This window comes from Enhydra lutris, unplaced genomic scaffold (genome assembly GCF_002288905.1).
Source record: "Enhydra lutris kenyoni isolate GAN:26980312 unplaced genomic scaffold, ASM228890v2 scaffoldscaffold101, whole genome shotgun sequence".
Taxonomy (NCBI): Eukaryota; Metazoa; Chordata; class Mammalia; order Carnivora; family Mustelidae; genus Enhydra; species Enhydra lutris.
This window is the reverse complement of record NW_019154185.1, coordinates 1,455,766-1,472,388: the sequence shown is the minus strand read 5'-3', so window position 1 is coordinate 1,472,388 and position 16,623 is coordinate 1,455,766. Positions and strand designations below refer to the sequence as shown.

The following is a 16,623-nucleotide window of genomic DNA, read 5'->3' as shown; positions in this document are numbered from 1 at the left end:
TCAATTCCAATATCCTGAGATCATGACCTCTGCCGAAACCAAGAATCAGACGCTTGACCAACTGAGCCACCCAGAAGCCCATACCAAACATTTTAAAGGACACATACTAGACCACCATGCAGTAGCATGCTGTTTTCTCACTTATAAACCCCAAGTCACTTGGGGTTAGTCTTAACGCCAACTCGCAAATGGTCCAAGTATGTGTGTGTGTGTCTGTCTGTCTCTACTATTTGTAAAAACATTGAGAAGAAAATGCTTCTGTGTACTCATCATTGTATGGTAACTTTCACAAGAAAAGTTGTTTACCTCTGATTTTTCTTTTTTCTAGAATTATGATCGAGTTCACTGTGCCTTTTGGGACTTTGGGAGTAACAGTAAGTATTTTTCTGAGCAAGCTTTGTCTTCAGCCCTCAATGAGACTTTGCCCCTGACCATTTTCCTAGTTGGCAGTTGGATGACAGGGAGCCGTACTTTCTTACCAGACCCTACAGAGAACTCTGACTGACCAAGATATGAATATGAGGTTTATATCTAGTTAGGGCATGGAGGGTTAAAAAAAAGCCTTTCTTTTTGATAAGAGACTTATTTGGGGGATCAGAAAAGTCATACAACTTGAGAATAAGGGAATTTGGAAGACCGGGTGCAGGATAGCCTTGAGCTGTTTGAAGCAAGTTGAGAAATAAACACCTGGCTCTCCATCTGTGTTTTCCTATGGAGATTTGCAACATCTACTATCTTCTTCCCTTTTTCCCTCATCTCCTCTAGACTGACTGTGTGACCTTGAGGAGTCCATTTACTCTCTACGGGCCCCAATCTTTTTATCTTTTCACCAAGGGGGTAAGACTTGCTGGGTGGATTTGAAGGGCCCTTCCTGTTTGGCTAGGTATGAGTCTTTGGGGACAGTAAGAGAAGGGGTTGGGGATGGGGATCACAGAATGGGTTCCTCTTCAGTCTGACTGCTCCATTGGAATCTCCAGAGATATGGTCAAATGTCAAAGTATTCCCATCCAGAATCCATTTTCCCTGGAATGCCGGGCCTATGTGCCCCTCAGCCTGGGAACTTTTCCCTTTTCAGTATCCTTGAAATTCTGGGAGAAAAAGGAAATTCTCCTCCTGTTGGACTCCCTAGGATGTAGGACTACTATTCCTTCCCTATAACAGAGATGGCACATCCTTTCCTGGTCCTCTCCAAGTCTCCCAGGATAAGATTCCTGTTGAATGGTAAACCTTGTCACTGACAGCCTCAATAAATTGAGCCAGTGGCCAGATTCCTCCCAGGTCTCCCTTTGTCCCCACCCTCTATCCATGGATCCAGAGCCTCTGGAATCTATGGGGTTATCTTGGATGGACAAATTTTGATCACATTTAGCTGCCCGCTTTATGATAACCTCTCTGGTCTAGTGCCGTCCTGGAGGTTCTACTCCAGATCTGGTCTAGTATCTGAGGTCTACAGGTTATGTGGAATTGTGGAGGTTGGTTTTGGAACCCTTAATAAACTCAGGAGTGAGAAACGAGGCAAGTGTCAAGTAAAGCAGAGCCTTTAGTTGGCCCTAAGGAGTGACAGACAGCCCATGATCCAGCTGGAACTGGTGGTTTCAGATGTTTCTTCCAACACCACCAAGCAGGCCCAGATGTCAGCCTAGATTCTGTAGCTCATGTCCTTCAAAAAGTTCTAGATCTACCTGTTCCCTATTTGTGCTACTTAAGAAAACAGTCCTTACTCTGTCACTCCGGCATGGTGGCAGGACTGTGGTTTATGATTAAAGTCTGTCCTGATCTGTAGAAGGAATCTGTAGGAGTTCTTGTGTGGGGACAGGAAGTGAGAGCCCAAGACGGAATGCCATGCACGAGGTCCCCCAAAAGTCCATTTTGCCTATTAGACTTCATTTGATTGCAATGTTCAACTATACCTCTATCTTGCTCTCTTAACAAAAAATACTAATTAGAACACACGCTCTGAAGGTGCGTATAATGAAAAGTTAAACATATCTGAGAAAAACAAAATTGCTTTGAAATTCCCTTCTGTCTCCTGCAGATGGGCAAGGTGGATGGAATTCGTCAGGCTGTAAAGTAAAGGAAACGAACGTAAATCACACAATCTGTCAGTGTGACCACCTCACCCATTTTGGAGTCTTAATGGTGAGTTGTCTGTTAATTACTCCTTGGTAGAGTTTGGACAACTTTTATTAGATTGCAGACCAGAAGTACATGTGTGAACTGTGATGGAAAAGTTTGGTGTATGAGTTGGAAAAAATAAAAATTTCACCCAAAGTAGAGCAGATTGAAATAAATATTTCTCTCCTTATCAAAGTAATGCCTGCTCTTCAAAAGTCAAACATTACAGAAAAGGTCCTTATAATCCCCTCCCAAGAAATCACTGCCTTTAACACCTTTATGTAAATTCTTTCACATTCTTTTCCTATGTGTATATTAGTATATGTTTTTGTTTTATAGAAACAGGATCAAATTATTCACGCTGTTTACCACTTGCTTTGTATTAACAATGCAATGGGGCATTATAGATGGCAAATATCTATCCATCTACTTCAATTTTCAAAATGCTTTTATAGAATTCTCTTGTGTGGATTTAACACGATGAATGTAGCCAGTCCCCTATATGCAGGCATTTTAGTTGTTACTGTTTTTCTCCATTATGAACAATGCTGTAATACACATTTTTATTCATTTCTCTTCTAACCCTGGTGTAACTACTTCTGTGGGGTAAATTGATGGAAGCAGAAATGCTGGGTCAAAGGGTATGGTCATTAAATTTTTAATTGTCAGATTGCAGTGTAGGAAAGATATAATTTGTTTTAAATTATTGCAGTACTTACCAAACAAGACTCATCTCATCAATTCTCTTATTCAGGCTTAGAGCTTCAGAATCATCATTAATTAACTCTTCCATCTCTTTAGTTCCCTATGTCCCTCCCCAACATGGGGACTTGCTGAGTTTTCCTTCAAAATAGTGCCTGGCTGGCTCAGACAGAAGAACGCCTGACTCTTGATCTCAGGGTCAGGAGTTTGAGCCCCACGTTGGGCAGAGTTTACTGATCAAAGAAAAGAAAGAAAATGACTCTTAAATGTGTTCCTTCTTCTCTACCCTTCTCTGAGTACTTTCTTAGCTCTCCTGAGTTACTTTATTATATATACTGTATACTGTCATCGGAATGTGTTGTGCATGAGTTGTTTCTTGTGCACACTGTTGATATTCTGAGCCAAATATTTTTCCTTGTGGGGGACTGTTCTGTGCATGGTCAGATGTTTAGCAACATCTCTGGCTTCTCTACCCACTAGATGCCCATAGCCCCTTTCCCAGCTGAGACAACCAAAAATGTCTAGACGTTGCCGATATCCAGGGTGGAAGGGAGGGGCGATATCACTTCCAGTTAAGAACAACCAGGGTAGACCAGTGCTTCTTAGTCTTTTATGATTCGTGAATCTCTATAACTATCCAAGGAAAGCTCTGGACCTTCTCCCCAGAACAATGCACACATACAGTCAAATGATTTTGCCTGCCATTTCAAGTCTTTTATGATCCCCGGGTTAGGAAATTTTGGGATTATGTGATCTCTAAGATCCATTTTGTCTCTTAATTTTATGAAAGTTATTTAAGGTCTAAGGGAAAGGAACTTTTTAAAAAAAATATTCTGTGTAGTGTTTTGGGACGCTTAGTTCAAATAATGATTCACCTTGCATCCCAAATTCACATCTGTTAGTTTGGTTATATTTTAAGTGTGGAACATGTTAATGACAATAAAGCCAAGACTAAATGTTCTTCCAGGGCTGTTGATGGCTCTCCATTACCTGTACACAGTAAGCTGCACCAGGCATAGCCAACAAACAGTATACAGTCTTATTGAATATTCGCCCACACATTCTGGTTTTGTAAGAGCTGTAGCAGAGAGGCTGTATATCCTGAGAACCTCCTGTTGGTGAACTCTGGAAACGTTTTACCATAAACTTGCTCTGGCAAACGTGTAAAATACAACATATTGCATTTCCTAGGATTTATCCAGGTCTGCAACGGATGCAGTGAATGAACAGATATTAGTGCTGATAACGTACATTGGATGTGGAATCTCCTCCGTTTTCCTGGGAGTTGCAATAGTGACATACATAGCTTTTCAGTAAGTTGATACAGTCTTGCTCCGAGTAGGTTTAATTTGGTTTGATGGATGCTATTGTCATTGTAACCACATTAATTTCATAAAATGTTCCTACTCATCACAATAGGAAGAGGTCAAATCCATTAGATTATGAAGTGGACAGATTTTTTTTAAAAAAATGACCAAGGCTCTTTCAAAAAAAGAGAAGGAGAGAGAGAGAGAGTGATTGCAGCTGGATTTTTAAAAAGAAAGATGTTTGGGGTAGGGTAAGATTTCTCTAATGGGGTACAAAATGCTAACCATAAAAGGAAAAGTTGATAAATTGGACTTCATTGAAATTATGAACTTCCTTCACCAAAAGACACAATCAAGGTAGTGAAAAGGCAAACCATAAACTGGGAAAAGATCATTGCAATGCTGATATCTGACAAAGGACTTTTATGCAGAGTATCTATCTATCTGTATTATATATATACTATATGTTATATAGTATATAATTATATAACTAGTAATTATATAAGTTATATAATATATAATAAATGTAATAAATTAATAATTATAATAATTTTATATAATAATATATATACTCTTACAAAGGAAAAAGATAGACAATACAATTAAAAGTAGGCAAAGAATTTGAAAGAGACATCACAAAAGAGGATACCCATGCCTAACCTTAATCCTTACCCAAATGGCTAATATCCATACGACAACATTCTCAACATCATTACTCATCAGAGAAGTGTTAATGAAAAGCACAGTTATACTTCTATACACCTACCAGAATGGTTAAAATTAATAGTATTAACAAGAGCAAGTGCCAACAAGGGTGTGTAAAATGGCACAGATACTTCCAAAAATTCTTTGGCAATACCTGCTGAAGATAAATACCTATCTATCTGTTGACCCAGAAACTTCACTATTAGAGAGAAATAAGTGCATATGTCCACCGGAAGATATATACAAAAATATGCACAGCAGGGGCGCCTGGGTGGCTCAGTCGGTTAAACATCTGCCTTCAGCTCAGATCATGATCTCAGGGTCCTGGGATCCAGGCCCATGTCAGACTCCCTGTTCAGTGGAGAGAGTCTGCTTCTCTCTCTCCCTCTGCCCCTCATCCCTACTCGTGCTCTATCTCTCGCTCTCACTCTACTCTCTCTTTCAAATTAAATAAGTAAAAATCTTAAAAAAAAAAGAATATTCACATCAGCTTCATTCGTAGTGGCTCCAAATTGGAAACAACCCCAATGCACATTAGCAGTTGACCGGATGAATAAATTGTGGTATACTCATAAAATGGAATGCCTCACAACAGTAAAAAAGAATGGACTTCTTCTGTACAACACGGAACATAATATCCAAACCTCAGAGGTGTATTGTTGAACAAAAGGAAGCAGAAGCCAGAAAAAGCCGAGAGCATACTGCATGGTTCCATTTATATGAAGTTCTAAGTACAGGCCAAGCTAAGTCTAACAAAAGTTAGAATATTGGTTACTTCTACCATGTGTGTTGAGTGCAGGGGTGGGGGGAGGTTATAGAATGGGAGAAAGAATAAAGGAGCCTTCTGAGATTTGAAAATATTCCCTCTAGAGAAGATATTGGCAAATGACATATCTGATAAAAGGTTGGTATCCAAAATATATATTAAAAAAAAATGGGGTGTGGTGCCTGGGTGGCTCAGTGGGTTAAGCCTCTGCCTTCGGCTCAGGTCATGATCCCAGGGTCCTGGGATCGAGCCCCACATCGGGCTCTCTGCTCGGCTCAGCTTGCTTCCTCCCTCTCTCTGCCTGCCTCTTTGTCTACTTGTGATCTCTCTCTCTTTCAAATAAATAAATGAAATCTTAAAACAAAAAACGGGGCATCTGGCTGGTTCAGTCAGTGGAGCACGCAGCTCTTGATCTCAGGGTCATGAGTTCAAGCCCCACATTGGGAATAGAGATTACTTTTAAAAAAAAAAGCAATAAACTTTTAAAACAATTCAATAGTTTAAAAATATATACGAAAAACTGATAAAACTCAACACCCCCCAAAAAACAATAATCCAATTAAAAATGGGCAGAAGAGGGGCGCCTGGGTGGCTCAGTGGGTTGAAGCCTCTGCCTTCGGCTCAGGTCATGGTCTCAGGGTCCTGGGGTTGAGCCCCACATTTGGCTCTCTGCTCAGCGGGGAGCCTGCTTCTCCCTCTCCTTCTGCCTGCCTCTCTGCCTGCTTGTGATCTCTCTCTCTCTCTGTCAAATAAATAAATAAAATCTTTTTAAAAAAAACGGGCAGAAGACATGAACAGACATTTCTCCAAAGAAGACATCCAGGGAACCAACAGACATCTGAAAAGATGCTCCACATCCCTCAGCATCAGGGAACTGCTAATCAAAACTACAGTGAGATTATCACCTCACACCTGTCAGAAGGACTAAAATCAACAACAGGAGAAACAACAAGTGGATCCAGCCCCGAGTCTGCTGAAGGCGTAATAACACAATGGTGGTATCCAGGAAACTCCTTCCTTCCTTCTCCCCAAAATACAAAAAGAAAAGGAAAAAGAAAAAAGGGTGCTGCTTAGCTCAGAGAGGCTACTATTATTACTGTTAGTGAAGGTCACGGTATTTAGGATACTTTGACTCTACCTGGAAAAAGGGTGGGGAGCTCGAAAAATCCATTACATGTAAGGTAAAATGAGAAAGTTAGTTTTTTTAAAGATTTTATTTATTTGTTTGTCAGACAGAGAGCGAGAGAGAGAGCACAAGCAGGAGCAGAGGCAGAGAGAGAAGCAGGCTCCCCGTGCAGCAAGGAGCCCAACTCAGGACTCGATTCCAGGACCCTGGGATTATGACCCCAGCTGAAGGCAGACACTTAACACACTGAGCCACCCAGGAGTCCGTGAGCAAGTTAATTTTAATAGATACTACTTTTCTTTGATTTTTTTAAAAAAGATTTATTTATTTTAAAGACAGAGAAAGGGGGGGGCAGAGGGAGAGAGAATCTCAAGCAGATTCCTGTGTGCAGAGCCTAATGCACGGCTCAATCTCACGACCCCAAGATCACCAGCTCAGCTGAAATCCAGTTGGCTGCTTAACTTTAACCGACTGAGCCACCCAGGTGCCCCTAGACGCTTCTTTTATTCTTTCACTTCTCAGGCAGATAAGATGTGGCAATGCTTCATTGAAACCAGAGACCCTACCTAACCAAACACTGTGCCTTTTCTTTTAGCAAACTTCGAAAAGATCATCCTTCTAAAATCCTGATCAACCTGTGCATGGCACTACTGATGTTAAACCTGACATTTCTGGTCAATTCCTGGTCCTCATCATTTCAGAAAGCCGGACTCTGTGTCACAGCTGCGGCGGCCCTCCATTACTTCCTGCTCGTCTCTTTGACTTGGATGGGCCTAGACGGGGTCCACATGTACTTGTCTCTCGTCAGAGTCTTCAACATATACGTCCCCAATTATATCCTTAAATTTTGTCTCGTTGGTTGGGGTAAGGATATCTGCTTGTCTGATGTCTCTGTTTTAGACCTGCGTTTATTTCTAATTCCGGCTTCCTGAGACACAGTATTCAGGACCAAATTCTGTTATTATCATCAGTAAGGACGCAGCATCCTTATTCAGCATTCACAATACTTCCAAGAGATGGATTTCATCATTATTCCCATTTCATGGTGAGGACACTGAGGTGCAGAGAGGTTGGGTAATTCGCCAGTGTACACAGCCGGTATGCTGCAGAACTGGGATTTGAAGCAGAGATTTGGCTCCATAGTTTGGACATGTAACCTCTATGATGCAGCCATATTGTTGAAGGGACAGGGAAAGGGCTTGGAATGTGCGGAGGGGTGCTGGGTCAAACACGCCCTGATTCCCACTACACCCCAAGGTGGTCATTGTGGCTGTTCCCCGATAGAAGAAGCCAGGAAGGGAACCCAGTATGACAATTCCCTAATTTAAATGTTTCTTCATTGGTTTGCTGTCCTGTATTTCTGACACGGTCAGCTCAGTTCCTCACCCCCCCTTTGCCTGTTCAAAATAGATTTTGAGTTCAGAGTATGTGTTGGAGACACAGGAGGCGTATATGAAGTGGGACACAGAGGATCCATGTGAGGATAGATTTTATCTTCCACTGCCTTTGTAAAGACAATAGCTTCCCAATTAGCTCCTCATCCTTTTAATGAGTTCATTAACATAGCACATGCTTTCACAGGATATACAGTCAGTGCTATTATCCATGCTAATGTGGGGAGCAGAGACAGGCAAATACTAAGCAGAGCATAATCTAAAGTTGTTTTAGCACACTTTGCAATCCATCAGAAACACGGAGCCCAAAGCAGTCAGTACACTCCAGTGCCTGGCAGCCCTCATCTCAAGTCAACCGGGAGATTGAAAAACGTTGCGGAAGAGGCTTCATGAATAATCCCCAAAGCAGATAACCCACACTGGCTAACTGTAAAGGGGCTGGAAATCACGCTCGGTCCCTGGCTTTCCTTCCCCCTTGTCATCTCTCATCCTTGGTTTCCTTCTCAGTCCCCTCCTCCTTCATTCATTCCTCAAGTGGCAGGGTTCCCCAAGGCTCGCTTTTTTCTCTTGATCTCGTTCCACACACACTTTCCGGGGTGCAAAGAGTGGCAGCGACGGCGAAGACTTGGAACCTGGAGGTGGGATAAGGAGTGTCAAGGACACACCCGAGCCAAAGTCAAGGCCAAGGACCCACCGCCTGGACCAGTCCAGATGTAACAAGCTGCTTTCAGATTCAGCTGATGGCTTTCTTATACAGCTAACGGAAGAGTAACTAAAGGCGCCAGCTCCCAAGTCCTTGTCCCCCACACTATACAAGAACGACACCAAAACAAAAGGGAGCAGATGGCTGCCACATGAGTTGAGGGATTCCCTGTAGCCAAAGAGCCAGTTATGAGCTGGAGCTCTGCATTTTCTATTCTGCAGCTCTGTGCTGAGGGGGCGGGGTGCAAAGCCCCACACCTCCCCCGAACCTGGGAGGGACAAGAAAGAAACTGCCTCACGACAGCCTCTGGTAGAGATGGAGAGGCGAGTAGGGGACGGCCTCCGCACCTCACACGCCTGGAGTCTCTTCCAACTCGTGCGGGCTTAAGGGCTTTCTGCCCAAGCTCAGGTCCCCTGCTAGTCCAGCCTTTGCCTGCTCTGCCCATTGGGTACCTGCAAGGTCACCAGGGAGCCACTGCAGAGCTGTCCGGCTAAGGGGACTTTTGGAGCATTTAAATATTAAACAAATGCAATCAATGGCGAGGAAAACAAACATTAGCATCTGCTTATGTTTGAAGTTCTGTCTTCTTAATGCCAAAGCAACCTGTTGAAAAGGTTTTACTCCTGTATTTAAATCCCTGTCCAAGGCAGTTGATCGGTCCACATTTTTTCTTCAATAACCAGTAGGGGATCTTTTTGTTTAGTAACTGGTTATAGATTGATTTGTTAATTACCAAAGGGTAAACACAGCTTGGGGACCACCTCACAACTCGCGCTGTAGATGTGAGGCTTCCCTCCATCCCTCCTTTCTGGTTTCCAACAGATTAAAAAAAACCCTTTTTAACACTCAATGTTACATGAGTTTCAGGTGTGCGACATTGTGACTGGACAAGTCTACACGTTCTGCCATGCTCCCTGCAATCTCTCCCCATACAGCGCCATTCCAGATACCATTTGTGACATTTCCTACGCTGCGCCTTCCATCCCTGTGACTTACTCATTCCATAACTGGAAGCCTGCCCCTCCCGCCCTCCTTCACCCGTGTTGCCCATCCCCATCCTCTCTCCTCTAGCAACCCTTAGTTTGTAATCAGGATTATGATTATGGGTCTGTCCCAGTTTTGTTTTGTTTTGTTTTGTTTTTCAACAGGTATTTTTGTAAATATCTACATCACGCCTGACACTGTGCTAACTGTGTGATATACAGATCAGATGGGACTGTCCTGTTTCTTACAGAACAGGACAGTGGAGGATTTTTCAAGATGCTTGGCACTCTGGGATTCAGAACAGCCTTGCAAAGCATCTTACGAAACCCCTAAACCGTGTGCAGGTGTAATGCTCTTAGTTGAGGAGAAATACGTTGTTAGAAATGAAGAAATCATGTAATTTTTGCAAATGTACACGCAATTGGATTTTTAAATCCTGTGTCTACGCTCACATCACGTTTGACCACTTTGACGGAACTGATTGCTTTATTATAGTCTGGCTGAACTGACTGGTCGTTAACTGGTCGATCTAGTCAAAATGTCAAACTAGTAACGAGTGTGGAAACAGCCCCCCTGTCAGAAAGCACTGAAGGCTGCCACTGATTGCCTCTGCCCTTCCTCCAAGGTGACCTAGACAAAAAGATCCTGGGAACTAAGGGGCTTTATCGAAAAGGAGAAAAGAATTGGCAGCCCATCATCTGGGAAGAAACGCTTGATGCGAACCTTTCTTACGATGAACTAGATACTTCTATTGCCAAGTTGATTTTTTGGCACTTGAGCTATTTTTAATAACCAGTGGGCGTTGTATTGGAGCCTTTGGCATGCTGTTTAGTTTAGCAGATTGAAGCACTCCTAGAAGTGTTTAACTTGGGAAAATTCACAAACATTTTGCAAACAATGGTATTTTGATGCCCGCACATCTGTGGCTCAATTAAACAGTGTCTTGGTGTATCAGGGCTCACCGTCAATGATCAGGACTTCTCCCACTTCCTAATGGGATGCCTTTGGCTTGCTTCCCCCTCTAGGAATCCCGGGGATCATGGTGGCGATCACATTGTGTGTGAAAAAAGATCTGTATGGATCTCTGAGCTCAACGACTCCATTGTAAGTACCAGCATCTCTGCTTCTCAGGTGATGATGTGGTGATCAGGGTCTCAGCGGTGGGGAGTGTTTCTGACCTGTGGCTTGGTCTTGACACTGGCTCGGGGCGGGGGGGACACTCAGCCTCAGCCTTTCTTGGCTTAAACACAGTCACGGTCAAACTCATGTAACGATTAAGTGACTGGCTCTGTGTGACCTTGGGCAACTTACTTTACCTCTTCTTTCCATTTCCTCCACTGGCAAACGGGGGACAATAATGTTTGCTGTCCATGTAGTGTGTAATTAAAATGACATCACATATATAAAATGTTCAGCATATGGCCTGTTCCACACGTTCTACATTACGGGCCGTGATTATGATTAGAAAGCTCACAGAACCCGGGAGGAGTTGTAGTGAGCACTGTAAGGAAATAGGGAGACGGTTGGAAGACATTTTCCACCATCAACAACAGTCTCTCCTGAAAGACTCCACTGCCTTCCTTTGTAAATTGGCTCAGCCTTGTTTTCCTCTCTTCTTTTAATTTTTAAAAAATTTTTATTTGAGTACAGTTGACACACAATGTTACATTAGCTTCTGGTGTACAACTTAGTGTTTGGACAAGTTTATACATTATGCTGTGTTTGCCATCTTTTGTTTTCTTCTTTTGTTTCTTCTTTATCTCTCCAGAACCTTCTTTTATAGGTGCATAGCCAGTTATTATGTAGCCCTTTAGATAGCGTGCTTTCCTTTCATGCTTCTGATTGTTTTTTACTTACCCAGATCCATTCTCTTTATTGTTGCCTCTCAAGCTGGTTTTTTTTTAAACTACAGATTTCCTCTTTCATTGGACTGCAATGAAATGTGGGAGGTCTCGCCCCCCAGACTCCTCCATCTTTTGTGTTGAGTTGAGTTCCTGGAGGGTCAAAATTATATTGTCCTTTCCAGCTGGTGCTTTCTAATTATATAAGTTCTTGTTATCCTTCCTTTCTCTCTCTTTTCTCTTCCTTTCCTTCTCATCTCCTCCTCTGTCCTTGCTCCTCGCTGTTCCGTGGCATAAAGGGCCCCCAGTGCCTACATATTGGTGATTCTTCTTCAAAGATCAAAAGCAAAAGCAAAACCAGAACAAAACCAACTCCACTCCTCCTGAAAAGAGCCCTTTCATATGTGAATTGGTTAGTAAGAGGCAGAGTGCTCTAAGAGCTTTTTTTTTTTTTGGTAATTATATTTTGAAGAAGTAATACATGCACATGGTACAAAATTCAAACGCACAAAAGGGTAGAGGATGAAAAGTAAGCCCTTTTCCCAACCCCCAGCCACACTGTCTCTCTTCCTTGATGCAACTCTTATTACCAACAATCAGATCTGTATAGATATTCTCTTGGACACTCTGTTATCCAAATGGCAGATATACACTGTTCCGTACTTAACAATATGTTTTAGGGATGATTCTTCATCCAAACATACACCAGCACTGTCCCTTTTTAAAATGTTTTCTATAGCCTCCTTTAGGGCTGAAGATGATATTGAGGGAACCCTAAATATTAGACTTTATTAGGGAAATTCAATGCTTTTTTTCCCTCACTCCCTCCCAACGTGTGCACAAACACACAGAAACTCACACACATGAAAGTATCCACACCAGTGTGAAGAATACGATGGCAACGGATTTTCCTGGTTCTAAACAAGAGGTCTCGGCTAAGGTGACACAGAGTTAAATTGGCAAGCTTGTCCCTGTTCAAAACTCAGAGGTAATGCCTCTAGTCATGGGAAATGTATCAGATGAGATATTTATTCATAGGAATCATCACTTATTTCTTCTTTAATAGAAATGGTAGAGCCACTAAGAGTCCAGTGGCCAGAGTTGCCTTTTGTCGTCCAAACCCGAGGATGCGGAGGGAGGTTTAAAATATACATCATTAACACTGATGATCTCTTCATTGTTTGACATAGCATTCATAAAAGCCAGTCATTGCTCGTGTCCTTTTACTGTGATATTTATCATGCAAAACAGAATTCATCCTGCAAACAAAAGCTCAGGTGTAAGGTGGTGGGGCAGGATTGGGGGGCGGCGGGGAAGAGCCACTTTGGAGGAAAATAGATCACTTGTTTTTCTGCTGTTGAGGAACAAAATAGCCTCCCAGGGAATTGGACTGAGAAGTGTCTGCATATCCTCTAGGATTTCTGGCACTGGAAAGAACCCTGGACTGGGGCTCAGGAGATTGGGGTTTGAGCCCCACCCTGCCCCCAGTGAGCGTGCGTGAACTCTTGTCAAGGCAGTCCCTCTCTCTAGGTGCAGATGCTCTCAGGTGAACTAAAGCTGACAAGGTGATCTTCAGGGTCTCATTGAAAAGTACACATGTGTGTTTCTCTGCCTCACAATGGCCTTCTCTTCCTTGTCTCTTACAGTTGTTGGATTAAAGACGATTCTATCTTTTACACCTCAGTTGTGGCTTATTTTTGCCTCATATTTCTACTGAATCTCTCCATGTTCTGCACTGTCCTCGTTCAGCTGAATTCCATGAACTCCCAAAGCCGGAAGACTTGGCGGCAGACGATCCTGCATGACCTCAAAGGCACAATGAGCCTGACATTCTTACTTGGCCTCACCTGGGGGTTTGCTTTTTTTGCCTGGGGACCTGTAAGGATTTTGTTCTTGTATCTTTTTGCCATTTTCAACACGTTGCAAGGTAACTTCTGCTTCTTTTTCCTTTCCGTGGCTAGCCAGAGCTCCCCACCAAAGCTTTGCTGCTTTGGAAAAGATACTCCAAGAGGCTTCTGGTATCAATCAAGTGATAGACAGTCATTGGAAACATTACCCAAATGTTCGGACGTCATGAAATGAGCTCACTCTTACTTGAGGATATAGACAAGAGCCCAGAGAGCCAACTCAACTCCAGCTAGTTGGCAATGTTTATATCAAACACTGGCTGGTGATACTTTCTACAGTATTCCCAGTATTCCCTGAATACTGTAGAATACTGAATTCTGCATACTGAAACCACATGGTTCTCGTAAGTGTTCGGGTCCACACTTGTGTTGACATTTTGAAGTGCACGATCCCATCGAACACAATAATTACTGGACAGCAGACACATTAAACTGTTGACCCCCTAGACTCTGGCTACATCAGAGATCCAAATATTCTGGGAAGGAGCCAGGCTAGGAAATTAGAGAGTCATAAAGGAATAAAGATGAAGAGCAAAGAGCCATGGGTCAAGGCAAGAGGCCAAGGTTCTAGTCTTGGGTTTTGCTCCAAACTGACCTTGAACAAGTCGCCACAGCTGGTTGAATTAGATGATGGTAAGCTAATGTCTCTATAGCTCTTTAATTTTATTCCCATTTTCTGCTGAAAGAAGGAAATGATAGTGATGTGGTAGGTGATTTTGTGGTAGGCCAAAGACGTCACGAGCAGTAAGAGTGAGGGGTCTGGTTAATACACTTCTGACTCATTGTTGATGTTCATTTTAACCTGACTTTGCCTGTTACAAATCTTCAGGGGAAGAGGCATGCAGAATGATTTCCTGGGAGTGTCAGGCTCTGCTCCATGCTCTTCTTGTCCTCAAATTTGGCCCAGTTCATTTAAACTACTGGGGCAGCTGGGAGGAGCTTGGGCAGTGCATTGAATGAGGGTCTCCCTGAGTGCTCCAAACTACTTATCCACTCACTAAACCCCTTTACCAGACTCCAGGCCATTGGTAGTCCATAGGATGTTCCAGCAAGAGAAGAGTTCTATGGTCAAAGAATTTCAGGAAACGCAGCAAACTATATTCCCCCATTCTTAAAATGGCACCATCTATATTATCATGGTGAAAGTTCTGAGAACTTCTGCTCAGAAAAAAAAAAAAGAAAAACCTTAAAAGATTTGTTTTAACCAAACATTTTTTTTTTAAAGCCTCAGAGCACTTTGTCGTATCGTTATTAACCCTTGCAGAACCTTGGGAAGTATGACTTGGTGTGTAGTTACTCTATGCCAGGCATTTGCAGGGAGATGGGGCAGCAATGTAGAATAAGGAATAACATTTGCTTTCACGTCTTTCGATTCAAGAAACCATCTCATTTTAGAGCAATGAAGTGTATCAGCCAAAATTTCTGTCCCACCAGATTCTTCCAAGCATGTTCCGATTGGAATGTAAAAAGGCACAGAAAGCCCGGTGTGTGCAGGAGTGGATTAGGAACCACATCCCCGGGGCAGATTTCTTCCTCAGCAGTAAGTCTGCTCACTAATTCTGAGGAAAAACACACTCACCCTATGCAAAGAGGGGCTAACGGGGAAGCTGCCGGAAAGAACAAGAGAGCAAAGCAGTTTAAGGCTTACAAAGGGAGGAGGATGTCTTCAAAGCAAGGGCTCCATTCCTGCGGTGGAAAGGGAAAGTGGTTTCTAAGCAGGAAGCCTCCATGGCTTCAAAGCAGAATCCAGTGGGGGATCTACTGAGGACTAAACCCAAAGTCCCACAGATCCCGCATGGACAGAGCCCAGCTGTCTGTCAGATACGCTTTATGGCAACCAAACACCAAGCGTTTCTGGTTCTCCTAGTCCTGCCTTACAAGATAGAGGGTGCCCTCCTTCAGAGGGCGGGTTTGCAGCGTCCTGAGTTTCAAACTCAAGTTACCACATGCACACACGCACACACGCACGCACACGCATGCGCCCTCCGAGCAAGAACGCAACAGAACAAGTGAACGAGTGAGCCGTTTAAAAGACAGGTGGCAAGTCTGCAGTTCTGGCTGAAAGGGGTGGCCCTGTGGTCAGGTGTGAAAAAATGCTATGCACAGTGAGCCATTTCTGAAGAAGGGTTGCACAAATAAAAATGCAGGTGACAAAAACCTGACATCTTCCCTCACGCCTGTGTGCTAGTGAGTAAGCAGATCAATCTGTTATTGGAAGGAAAAGGGAAGGCTGACAGGCAGAGAGGGAGAGCTGGCAGGCAGCTCATTGGAATTCATATAATAACCTTTAAGTCTGAGAACAAACTAAACTCCATGCAGGAAACCAGCACGGTAATACGTGCTTGTGGTCTCTGTTGCCCCTTGTTCCTACTGAAGCTGGAGGAGTTTTACATGCTCCGAGACTGGGGTTTGCTCTCACCACCCCTTCCAGGTGGCTGCTGCTGGGAAGGAGTGAGCGCTGCTCCACTCATCACCACCGTTGTTCGGTTACACGGAGATAAAGCCCTCGGGGGAGTGAGTGAGACATGTCATCCCGTTTAGCCTCCAGATTGTTACCTCCCACCTGGAAGCAGAGCATCCCAGGGCTGGGGCTGGGGACCCAAGTTCTTCCCAATCCAACTTCCCCTCGAGTGACAGAAAGTCACATGCCTCTACCTGAAACTTTCCAGATACAGGGAGCTCACTGTTCTGTAAAGCAGAGCATTCAATTTCTCTCTTTGTCTAATGGAAATATATCTGATATTTAACATCGTGTAAATTTAAGAGGTAGAACACGTTGATTTGATATACTGATATATTGTAGTACAATTACCGCTGTAGCTTCTAATCTGCTCTGCATCTTATCCAGGTCCCCCTTTTCTGAGGGTAGAATGTGCGGTGCAGTGGTTAAGACCTTGGGCTCTGCAGCCAGACTGCCTGCGTTTGGCCTTGAGGCTGCCATTTCAATATTAGCCCCGTGACTCGGTCAGATTTACTAGATTTCCAGAACTCTGAGATCTCTCAACTAGAAAAATGACACTAGCAGCACAATGCCTATGACATAATCATTACTTAGTAAACACTAGCTTCGATT

General features: G+C 43.3%; 1 protein-coding gene across 1 annotated transcript in view; it reads left to right on the top strand.

Annotated features, from left to right (window-relative positions):
• LOC111139345 (adhesion G protein-coupled receptor G4) overlaps nucleotides 1-16,623 on the top strand; it is an 84,939-nt gene that overhangs the window by 62,765 nt on the left and 5,551 nt on the right. The window contains 6 exon segments of the mRNA XM_022491611.1: nucleotides 329-374; nucleotides 2,036-2,139; nucleotides 4,009-4,130; nucleotides 7,317-7,585; nucleotides 10,828-10,906; nucleotides 13,290-13,570. Coding sequence (XP_022347319.1) covers nucleotides 329-374; nucleotides 2,036-2,139; nucleotides 4,009-4,130; nucleotides 7,317-7,585; nucleotides 10,828-10,906; nucleotides 13,290-13,570 — 901 coding nt within the window.